We start from the raw sequence: 12791 nt of genomic DNA on the forward strand, positions 1-12791 counted from the left end.
GTGCCTTATAACTAGGCACAAATTGTATGCCTTTTATTTACGAAAGTGCGCTTAGATTGTTCTGGCTTTTTACAAAGTAAATTTCTTCAATATGTGTTTTTATATATACTGTAGTACAATAGAGAAGAGTACTGTTGAAGTGAACAGATTTTCAGAAGCATGTTGTGAAGCATTGCATCTGAAGTGGGAAATATTGACCTCTGAACCATACGTATATAATGCAGTTCTTTGTACCCTTATTGTATAATATTTCTTCAGCTGTTAACATGAACTGCTGTTATTGTAGAATCAACAACGATTGTTAATATAATTCAGCCCTTAGGGTGCTGATTAGAAGCCTTATTTTACTATCGTGTTTTTCATGTCAGAACCAAGCAGGTGTAAAGTCAGTTCAGTGGCAATTGCCATGTGGAAGCATTCCTCTGGGCTACAGCAGGATAAATGAAAGAAGGCAGACAAACAGACACTTACAATTGTTTTCCTTGCTAAAAGTGCTTTTGTGCAAATTCTCTAAATGCCTCTGTTACACATTTAATCTTTATCAGTCCCCGTTTTCTGAAAGTGCAGTAAAATGTAATCTGGCAAAAGCCAACATACACATGGAAGATCAGATTATTAATATTTTTGCTGTTAGAATAAATAGTGGAACCTGCGCACTTTACTGATACTCTACCTTAACTGTTTGGGCTATTTTAACAAAGGTGGAGTTTGAATGTGTGTTTCGACCTTAATGGAGACAATATGCACGATTAAAGACCCTCTGGGTTTACATGGTTTTAGTTTATTGCACTTGGGATGAACTGCTGTTACTCCAAAGCCATGCACATTAGGGGCAAAGGAGTAAATTAACATATAAATTAGTGCTGTTTTTCCAAAAAGGGTGGTTTACATTCACAAGAACAGTACTGGAGACAAATCCATGGCTGTCAAATTAATCAGTGTACAGCTGTGACTTTTCCCTCATGTCTAGTTCTTAAATACTTTGTTTTACTGATCTTACCTGAGTGGTTTTTCTAGCTAGCAAACTGTGAATACATGTTTAGGTTAGGATTACAACAAGATGTAGAGTACAGAACAGTGCACAACAGACCCACAACAATATAGAGAGCATTATGATATTAGGAAACAAAAGAAGAAAGATAAAACAGCTTTCCGCATTGCCATTAACCTGAAATATACCACTTACTTTACTTAAAACCCACAAAAAAACATTATCTTGCACTTTTAAACTGCGATCATTTAAGGATACAATTATCTCAATAGGGTTTACATATGAAATGCGGTTTTACATGTGGATATTGGCGTGTTTTTCCCAAGTTCTTGTAATTTTTACGTCATTATCCTATCCATCTACGGGGCACTTTTTGTTTGGCCACAATCCTGATTTTTCCAAGCTTTTGGGCCAAACGTGCACATGCATCATCACTTCACTTCACAAGTTAAAAACACTGCATGGCAGCTCCCCCAAAGCTGACACAATTGTTTGGAATTTTTGGACTTCCTGATCTTTTTTTCAGTTGAATAAGACATTTTAACTTCAATGTATGCTTTGATAATCAAGTAGCTTAACGATAGTATGGTTTCACAGACTCTTTAAAGAAACAAGGAATGAGAAGCTCAAACATTATGGGCCCAAGACCTGTGCGGTTTACATGAGCTCCGCACATCACTTCGACCGTAGCTCTCCCTGTTATTTATCAGCATGTTGTGTTTGAATTGTTGCGAGAAGTGGCTGATCTTTTTCTTCAAGCACAGAGAAGTCACTAATTAACTTTTAAAAGATCGGTGTGTAAATAAAGACAACATTTACATAAAGTTGGTTAATTCCAGTATTATTTAAGAAAATATTATTTTCTTAATTGTTTAGATTTTTTTTTTTAAATAAGGAAAAAAAACAATTAACAGAATTAGTTGGCACCTTAAACTGTTCCTTTTCACTTCATTCAGGCAAAATAATCTCACTTTAAGAACCTTAATTGCATTCACCTCTCAACTTGATTTCCGCTAGAAGGAGAAAAAATCTTGATTCACTTACTCAGTCCTTTAACATAATATAACACATCTTGGCAAGATCATTACAAAATGTTATTCTAATGTCAGACAATATTTTCTTCTATTTAAGGATACTATTTAAATACAAAATCTTAGTACCTTCACTATATTATTCTTTGACTATAAAAATAAAAAATACTAAATTACAGTTTAGGTGTGAAAATGTACAGCATGATGCTTAATTTCACGATGCTTTTTATAGTAAAAGTGCTTACCCTCAGTCTTGACCTAAAATTCTGAGAGGTTCACTGTATAGCTTTTAGATGATGAAAAAGTTAAATATATAGACCACTGGTCTTCACCCCAGCTGTCGGAGGAGCCAAATACTTAATTGTAGTCTTCAATCCAGATTAAATTAAGGTTTATATTTTGCTGAGGATGCACTTCAAACCAGGTTTTATATTGAATGTGTACAATATCACATTGCACCAGTACTTTTAACCTAGGCTTAAACCTTAAACCTATTAATTTAAAAACCTTCCTTTGAAAGTAGTGTAAACATACACATCATGGCAACATGTGTGAATTGAATTGAGTTACAAGAAATCCATTTTTATTTACTTTTACACCAATGGAGACATGTCACTTGCTTAAGATCTTTTTCTTCAATTCCTAGAGGGCTCTTATTATTTTTTTTTTAAACAAAGTCTTTTGATCTTGTCAGATGTTACTAAAAGTTTGGTCTATCAGGTCCAAAAATATGTTTCATACACTGGAAAGTCTGCAGATCTATTTTTCTTTTTGAAGCCATCCAACCTTTATTGAACTTTTCCAGTATTTTTTTTTTCTGACAATATCCTCAGAAGCATTTTACAAGAGTTTTACTTGCGAAGGAATAACAAACATAACCTGAAGTTTTTTTTCATCCTTAGAAAAGAAAATATCAAATATCTGTTTTATGTGGGAAGCATGAACGCTAATCTGAGCCAATCTTAATTTAGAGTAAACTTTAGCTGCAGCTATATTCTATAACAATAATCATTTAATTTAAAAGAAAGACATAAGCGGTCATTTAATTTATGTAACATTGTTGTATTATTTTTAATTAGGTTTAAATATGGTTTGTAGGTAAAGTAATTGACTGTTAAGAATAAATTTAAGATTAGTTTCCTAATCCATGATGTATTAATCCTGGTTAATATATTTGTGGTGCAAAGAAACAGTGATTAAACATAATCCTACAATGGCACTAAATGTGTGTTTTATTTTAACCACAATTGTGAAACTTGGCCTTCTTACAGTTTGGTTGGAATGAACAATATAGATTGTGATAGACTGTTTCTATCTAATTTAAATCATCCCATGACAATATTTCTAGCGATCTGATGACTCATAATAATATCCATTGTACAAAAAAGCCCATGAAATGTACCCTTATTTATATGATTATACAATCTGCCAATTAATAATGAATACAATTTACACTCACCTAAAAGATTATTAGGAACACCTGTTCAATTTCTCATTAATGCAATTATCTAACCAACCAATCACATGGCAGTTGCTTCAATGCATTTAGGGGTGTGGTCCTGGTCAAGACAATCTCCTGAACTCCAAACTGAATGTCTGAATGGGAAAGAAAGGTGATTTAAGCCATTTTGAGCGTGGCATGGTTGTTGGTGCCAGACGGGCCGGTCTGAGTATTTCACAATCTGCTCAGTTACTGGGATTTTCACGCACAACCATTTCTAGGGTTTACAAAGAATGGTGTGAAAAGGGAAAAACATCCAGTATGCGGCAGTCCTGTGGGCGAAAATGCCTTGTTGACGCTAGAGGTCAGAGGAGAATGGGCCGACTGATTCAAGCTGATAGAAGAGCAACTTTGACTGAAATAACCACTCGTTACAACCGAGGTATGCAGCAAAGCATTTGTGAAGCCACAACACGTACAACCTTGAGGCGGATGGGCCACAACAGCAGAAGACCCCACCGGGTACCACTCATCTCCACTACAAATAGGAAAAAGAGGCTACAATTTGCACAAGCTCACCAAAATTGGACAGTTGAAGACTGGAAAAATGTTGCCTGGTCTGATGAGTCTCAATTTCTGTTGAGACATTCAGATGGTAGAGTCAGAATTTGGCGTAAACAGAATGAGAACATGGATCCATCATGCCTTGTTACCACTGTGCAGGCTGGTGGTGGTGGTGTAATGGTGTGGGGGATGTTTTCTTGGCACACTTTAGGCCCCTTAGTGCCAATTGGGCATCGTTTAAATGCCACGGCCTACCTGAGCATTGTTTCTGACCATGTCCATCCCTTTATGACCACCATGTACCCATCCTCTGATGGCTACTTCCAGCAGGATAATGCACCATGTCACAAAGATCGAATCATTTCAAATTGGTTTCTTGAACATGACAATGAGTTCACTGTACTAAACTGGCCCCCACAGTCACCAGATCTCAACCCAATAGAGCATCTTTGGGATGTGGTGGAACGGGAGCTTCGTGCCCTGGATGTGCATCCCACAAATCTCCATCAACTGCAAGATGCTATCCTATCAATATGGGCCAACATTTCTAAAGAATGCTTTCAGCACCTTGTTGAATCAATGCCACGTAGAATTAAGGCAGTTCTGAAGGGGAAAGGGGGTCAAACACAGTATTAGTATGGTGTTCCTAATAATCCTTTAGGTGAGTGTATAATATTAGGTCATGGCTTACGTATGCCATCTCACACCTAATGTATATTCATGAAAAACACTTTCTGATGATATCTCTTGCGTTTTTCCCTGTAGGAGAAAGTTGTTCATGCTTTAGAGCAATGGCAAGTGATTTGTGAACACAGGCCACGGAAAATGGCACAGAGAGAGAGAGAGGCAATGAAAGAGAGATAATGGAATAGGATCAAGCATTTATCTCTTCAGTACCAAAAAGTTTCTTTATGACTAATTAAATATTAATCTTATTTTGCTTACTACTGTGCAGTATCTCTAATATGTATTTGTATACCAGGAGAGGATGTGGGAGGGCGATGGCTTTCTGCCGTTATACTCCCTGTCTTTGGAACTCTATTCCCAGTCCCACTGGGGAAATGCTAGTACAGATGGATCTTTTAAACCCAAATTGAAAACGTATCTGTTTCAATTAGCCTTTTCATAGTGTCTTTTCTTGTATTTTTTTTAACGAACCAATCTGTGATGCTTGCATTGTTCTGTATTGTATTGTATGGTGGTTATTTGAAGCATTGGCAGAATGATTTTCAAAGCGTATTACTGCTGAGCACAAATTTGTTCCCAATTTCTGACATTATTGTAAAAAATGTAAGAGCCTAAAATTACTGCATAACACTGGGTATGCCATACCACAGAAAATAATGATTTGCTTCCCTATTCACTAAGTTAATTATACACATAATAAGCAAGCATGTAATGCCTACTTTAGCTGCGGCACAGTGTTCAGGGTACAGGGTGCAGGGAGCAGGCACAAGGTTCATGAAGCATTCACTCAAAGGAGCAGAAAGGCACAGGTGACTGTCAAGGGAGCTGTGTAGGAGATGTAATGCTGACATTGTGTAACACCAACTGTTTTTCTTGCCAGGAATTACAGATAGCTACTTGATATCAACCTCTACTTCTGCCTCAGATTTTGACTGTACAGCAACAAAGACTGAGGGTCACATGTTGAGAGCCACACAGAGTAGCAGAGATCATTAAAATCATACAAATCTCCCCAAAATATCAGTAAACTGATGTACAGTGCATGCAGAAAGTATTCACAGCACTTCACTTTTTCCACATAATTGTTATCTTATTCCAAAATGGATTAAATTCATTATTTTCCTCAAAATTCTACAAACAATACCCCATAATGACAATGTGAAAGAAGTTTGTTTGAAATCATTGCAAATTTATTAAAAATAAAAAACAAAAAAGCACATGTACAAAAGTATTCACAGCCTTTGCCATGACACTCAAAATTGAGCTCAGGTGCATCTTGTTTGCACTGATCATCCTTGAGATGTTTCTACAACTTGATTGGAGTCCACCTGTGGTAAATTCAGTTGATTGGACATGATTTGGAAAGGCACACACCTGTCTATATAAGGTCCCACAGTTAACAGTGCATGTCAGAGCACAAACCAAGCCATGAAGTCCAAGGAATTGTCTGTAGACCGCTGAGACAGGATTGTATCGAGGCATAGATCTGGGGAAGGGTACAGAAAAAATTCTGCAGCATTGGAGGTCCCAATGAGCACAGTGGCCTCCATCATCCATAAATGGAAGAAGTTTGGAACCACCAGGACTCTTCCTAGAGCTGGCCTCCCGGCCAAACTGAGCGATCGGGGGAGAAGGGCCTTAGTCAGGGAGGTGACCAAGAACCTGATGGTCACTCTGACAGAGCTCCAGCGTGTCTCTGTGGAGAGAGGAGAACCTTCCAGAAGAACAACCATCTCTGTAGCACTCCACCAATCAGGCCTGTATGGTAGGGTGGCCAGACGGAAGCCACTCCTCAGTAAAAGGCACATGACAGCCCACCTGGAGTTTGCCAAAAGGCACCTGAAGGACTCTCAGACCATGAGAAACAAAATTCTAAAGATTGAACTCGTGTCTGGAGGAAACCAGGCACCGCTCATCACCTGGCCAATACCATCCCTACAGTGAAGCATGGTGGTGGCAGCATCATGATGTGGGGATGTTTTTCAGCGGTAGGAACTGGGAGACTAGTCAGGATCGAGGGAAAGATGAATGCAGCAATGTACAGAGACCTCCTTGATGAAAACCTGCTCCAGAGCGCTCTGGACCTCAGACTGGGGCGAAGGTTCATCTTCCAACAGGACAACAACCCTAAGCACACAGCCAAGATAACAAAGGAGTGGCTACAGGACAACTCTGTGAATGTCCTTGAGTGGCCCAGCCAGAGCCCAGACTTGAACCCGATTTGAACATCTCTGGAGAGATCTGAAAATGGCTGTGCACCCATCCAACCTGATGCAGCTTGAGAGGTCCTGCAAAGAAGAATGGGAGAAACTGCCCAAAAATAGGTGTGCCAAGCTTGTAGCATCATACTCAAAAAGACTTGAGGCTGTAATTGGTGCCAAAGGTGCTTCAACAAAGTATTGAGCAAAGGCTGTGAATACTTATGTACATGTGCTTTTTTTTTTTAAATAAATTTGCAAAGATTTCAAATAAACTTTTCACGTTGTCATTATGGGGTATTGTTTGTAGAATTTTGAGGAAAATAATGAATTTAATCCATTTTGGAATAAGGCTGTAACATAACAAAATGTGGAAAAAGTGAAGCGCTGTGAATACTTTCCGGATGCACTGTATATTATTGCCTCCAAATGTATTCATATATTTTATATGAATAAATTGTAACAAATCAAAGGTATGCAGCATTCTTTGTAAATCAAAACAAGAACAAAGTATAATTTTAAGTGTCCTATTTCTCAACCAAATATGTTTAATATATTTTCCACAAGTATTCATAACCTGTCAATTTAAAAAATAAATGCTGTTAATGTAGAGCTGCTGCCCTTTTTGGTAGCTTACTTCATAGTTAATATGAGTTTGTGGAAGTCACTTTTATTTAATTAGGTACAAAAGGAGTGTGGCCCACAGAAGCAATCCAGTCAGTATTAAATGTCGTCATGGGCAAAGTCAGGGACGTTTCTTAAAATCTCAGGTGAAGGGGGTATAGCTGTTCAAAAGAAGACTGTGATCACTTTGTTGTTGTTTGGGGATGTCTTGAGTCAGCTGAGATACCCCTCATTATAAAGATGTTCATCAAACCCCCCTGCAAGCACACACTTCCACTACACTGCAGAGCCTGATTTCAGAGCAACAGTCTGCATGCTGTTGTGATGGTTGGTGTGTCAGAATACGGATAGTAATTGGGTACAACTATACATAAACATATTGTCATCTGCTGCAGTCCCCACTGGGGTCATGGAGGAACTGTCTGGGATTTTTTTCAGCTGTGTTTTTCATATTTTATTTGGGGTCCTCGTAGGTGGTAGACTCCTCAGAGGGGAGGGGATGGAGGTGCCTGGTGTTAAAGAGGGAAGGAGAACTAGTGCTAAGTAAGATAAAATTCTGGTATCTGTACCAAACATAAGTATCTGTAGCCCTGCAAATGTGGTCCCCAACTTTGTTGTTGCCCGAATTAAATGGACATGTGCATACAGAATACACGATGTCTGCCTCCTCTCCAGACTCCTCTCCCTGATCCCTCTGCTTCCCATCATTTGCAACTCCTCTGCTCTCCATGTAGAGAACAGTGGTATAAGTGGAACTGTTGCCAATGAATGTGGTGGGTGTATGAGGTACGCGGTGATCGCGGCGTGTGCAAAATACATTACCACCATTTAGTGAATGAGGCTTTAAAGCTGCAAATGTAAAAAGAGAGAATCTAGGTCTGGAAAAGAGAAATGCAGTTTATTTATTTTTCACTTAAGAGATTTGTCATTGTGTTGGATTCCCCATTAAAAAGGGAAACGGCTCTGAAGAACCATTTTTGAAAAACGATCAAGTGCATGTAAACATGTTTTAGGAGCAACATAAAAAAAAAAAGTTTGGTTTCGATTGTAATACATTACTATTTTGGCTCTTCGCTGTAGTAGATTCAGTAAGTATTTACACATGTCCAGTGTACCAATCTTTATTAGAGCACAGCGTGTTTATGAAGAACGCTCTCAGTCCAGCCCTGTTCTCTCTCTCCCTCTCTCCATCTGTTCACTGTATGCTCTCCAGTCCCACTTACCTTTAAGTACATAAAAACAGTCACTAGTCACACCTCTACCCTTTCTCTCCTCTCATTCTATAAAATCTATCTACTGTTCTGCTTTTCTCTCTCCCTCTCTCCCACACTCTGGTTGTGTTTGTCCCTCTCTCCTGTGCCTTGTAAAGCTCTACCATGGTGGCCTGTTGAATTTCCCCAGTAGAATGCAGATTCAGCAAATTGTACTTTTTGCAGGTACTGTTTCAGTTTATGTAATAATATATATATTACTATCTCTCATCTCTCACCCTACATCTCTTCTTCACCCCCACACTCTCTCTGTCAAGCAGCTGTGCTGGTTACTATGACACTGACTGGGTCCCTTGGCTGGATCAGCCAATAAGCAGACAGGGTTGGTGTCAGCTGGTGGGGAGCTATTTTGAACAGAGCTGTGAAATGAAGCAAGCAGCTAAATTAGAGGCAGTGCCTTCTCTCTCTAGGCAGATCCCATTGACTGAGAGGGAGAGAGAGAGAGAGAGCGAGTGAGAGAGCAGCTCCGTCATTAAGCCCAGGGTGGCTCCCACACCACAGCGCTACACCCTGTCGTTACGATTAATTAAACGACACAGTCCATAGAACAGAGTCACGATTAATCTCAATGTATTGATTTATTTATTTTCTGTCTCTGGCTGTGGTTTGACTGTGTGAGTCAGAAGCGTTATGTTTTTTTGTTTTTTTTTCCTTTTCTTCCATGTAACGGACCTGTTGAGGCAGTTTGTAAGGTAGTTTGAGCTGCTAGGTGCTTCTCTCGGTCTTGTCAGTAAGTTTTTGGCTGTATTCTGTGCCAGGCTCAACTGAGACTGGCTTCTGTCAATGTGGGAATGTACCTGTATGGGCTAGATGACTCAGAGCCGGTAAGTGCCTGCTCATTATAATTATTACTATTACGTCATGTATTGTGTGTTATGTAAATAATAATAATAATAATGTTGATGAGCATTGTAGATTGGTAATAATGGCCATTATCTTATGTCAAACTGATCAACGAAGCCTAGTAGGAGTTCAGTCCAGCAGTTGGACTTTGGTGGTTGATAATACAGTGAAAGAGAGTTGTTCTGTTCGGGTTCGCCAGGCGAAGTTTGCTAAACTGTAAGGATGTGTTGGTGCACAGCTGTATGGACAGTCCAACATTGCTACTGCATAGTTTGCAGTAAGAGGTGGTGTTTTTTATAGCCCTGGTTCATAAGGCTTGGTCCTGTGAGAGAGATGTAAATAGAATCTGCTCTTTAGTCCCATTGAATAAATGGCTCCATCTTGACAGATCTATTAAATCTGGTTTCATATTTGTTTATGTTCAACTTTATCTAGCTTGGTGCTGATACCAAAGAGTACTAATCTCAAGAGATTGCATTTATTTAGAAATATGTGTGTTTGTACAGGAGAGAACAAGGAATAACAAACATTAATTTCAATGTATCTGATATCTGTGTAAAATGGAAGTACGTCAATGGTATTTCAGAAAATCCGTATGTTTTGACCAGGTGCTATGGCTTTTAATATTTTGCTAATGATATTTCTGTAGCATTGTTGTGATTAGTCAGTGGGTGATGTGTGGCCCTCTTTCAGTTAAAATAGCTGCTCTGAATTCATGGCACTCTAAGGTTTTTAAGAGTCTTAATTGTATCCCCTGGTATTATTTTAGTTTGCCCATTAGTGTTCTTCAGTTCTATGATATTTATAGATCAGTTATTCCCGTGAGTTCACGAGAACCTTGAACTCTGAACCCAAAGCAAATGGTGGGACCACCATTAAAGCTCACAAAGGCCAGCAATGAAATAGTTCAGAATTCACATTCCAGTATTTTTCATACACATTGTAGTGCATGGGGTAAGATGCATGTATTGAGGACGAAAGTTAAAGGAAAAATAAACAGCAAAGAAACAGCAGACAGGCCTTTATAATTCGCATACAAAATACAGCCTCGCTTTGCATGAGACAGAGGTTCCAGAACAATTTATGTTAAATGGCGTCATAAATACATTGAACTAATGGGGACAGGTTTCAAAAAAGTGAAAATTAGTTAAATACTAGTATGTGCTGTTAATCAGTAAATTGGTTTGATAAATTAACAATAATACAAATAATAGATTTATCACATTTATTGTAATTTTAATTTTATTCTGCTGAAGTTCCTGGCTCCTGACTGATTCTATGGCTTAATTTTCGATTCACCATCATAACTTTCACTTCTGGCACGTTTTGGACCCATTATAATTACTTTTTATTCCCTTTTAACATATTTTAGAACTAAAATAATGAAGCTAAACAGATATACCATTGTCAACACTTTATTCAAGGGGAGGGGGAGGTAGTCTGACTGCAGTTAGGGAGCATGCGCTTTTGTTTGACTTTTGACTGTGGATTTGAATAATTTAGTTTTTAAATTACATAACATAACTGATTTAAAAAAAACATCTATGCCATATATCTATGCAAGGCAGATTTTTATTTTTTACAGTTTTGCTAATTTTAACGAATATGTGCATAATGGAGCAAAAGCACTACAGATTATAACTTAATATAGAATAATAAAAAATGACTTTATTATAGAAATTAGCAAGTACAATGACTTGGTAACAACTTCTTAAAAAATACAGTCACCAGTATCTGAGCTGTTGCTACCTGCATTGGGAGGACAGTACATTCATTCTTGTATTATTTCTAAATTAATTTTAAAAAACATTCTCCCTCTAGAGCCAGCTGAATTAAATTTCAGATACTAAAAAGTATCCCATTTAGGTTGTCAAAAACATTTATTTTAATACAATCTGAGGACTCCAAAAACCTCCTGTTCTGGAACTAGCTCTTAATTGTATTGTATTAATTTTCTATTTTTATTCTCAGGATTTTTGGCTTTATTTGAATGTAGTCCCATTCAAAATGTAAATCTTTTAAAAACAGTCACATTATTTATCGGTTTTACAAACAAACTACAACATACTTTCACTTTCTGTCTGGGCCCCACATGTGCTGCTCGAGGATTAGGTCAGTTTATGCCATTGAGCCTCAACTGTTGTCATGATCCAGTATTATCATCATCTAGTCCAGATCTAGTGAGAGCTGCCAGTTACTGTGAACGTTTGAATCTGCAGTTCCACAGCTTCCAAGATCTCTGTAGGTATGCAGCCTGGGTGCTTTTTATTATATTAACACACCAAGGCACCCTATATCTGCCACTGTATTCAAGCTGCTGGCACACCACCCACTCAATAGTAAATTAAATAGATGGAAAGTTTGCCCACAGTGAAAATGCAGGACTATTTGTGTATGGTTACTGGAAAGGAACTTGTGAGTCTATCTGGCCCACATTCTAGGAGAGGATCAGGGATGGTATATGACGTTTTTTTGTTCATCACTGGAGGAACCCTTCTTAATGAGGTTTGCTTTACCAGATGTTAGCAGATGCATGCATGTACTTAAATATAACAAGAAGGATTTGCACCCTGATAAATATAGATAAAGCAGTTTAAAGCACAGTGGAAAACATATTCTGTATAGCACTTTCCATGTGAAGAATCTCACTTCACCATTTAGGGAGATACTTTAAATAGGATGTGTGATTATCATTTTTTTGTACTCTTGAAATAAAAGTTACTAAATTAGTCACTTCCCATATGCTGCACAGTCAACAGCAGGTATTCAATGCAGCAGACACCTCATCACAACTGAACAAAGTTTCTCTTTCCATTTCCTGATTTATAATTTTGAGACTGAAAACAATGAAAGTTAAAACAATGAAACGTACGCAATCTTGTCCTTTTGTTCCATTGTGTTGCATTACTGTCTAGATTATTTTTAAACAATGTCTCTTAACTTCTATTCTGTGTGAAGTATTTCATTTGCACAGTCAATTGTTCCATAACCACATTGCAGAGCTGTGTTCCTGCAACACTACACTGCATAATATCTTTAGTTGGGAGGTACATGGCACTGATGGCCTTTTTCTACCCTGACCCCTCCTCCACTACGAAGCCTTGTTCTGAGATTGAACATGGCTCAAAGATCCATAGATAT

The 12791-nt window shown here is 38.1% G+C and overlaps 1 protein-coding gene across 3 annotated transcripts in view; it reads left to right on the top strand.

Annotated features, from left to right (window-relative positions):
* Window positions 1-12791, top strand: part of cacnb1 (calcium channel, voltage-dependent, beta 1 subunit) — a 68562-nt gene that overhangs the window by 19427 nt on the left and 36344 nt on the right. The window contains exon 1 of one of the 3 annotated variants that reach the window (XM_066698945.1): window positions 9266-9631. The exons of the other annotated variants lie outside the window; for them this stretch is intronic. Within the exon in view, the coding sequence (XP_066555042.1) occupies window positions 9599-9631 (33 nt within the window). The 5' untranslated portion in view covers window positions 9266-9598. Of the gene's footprint in view, window positions 1-9265; window positions 9632-12791 lie in introns of those variants that run through there. 3 annotated transcript variants of the gene reach the window in all.

The sequence above is a fragment of the Amia ocellicauda genome, chromosome 3, assembly GCF_036373705.1.
Source record: "Amia ocellicauda isolate fAmiCal2 chromosome 3, fAmiCal2.hap1, whole genome shotgun sequence".
NCBI lineage: Eukaryota > Metazoa > Chordata > Actinopteri > Amiiformes > Amiidae > Amia > Amia ocellicauda.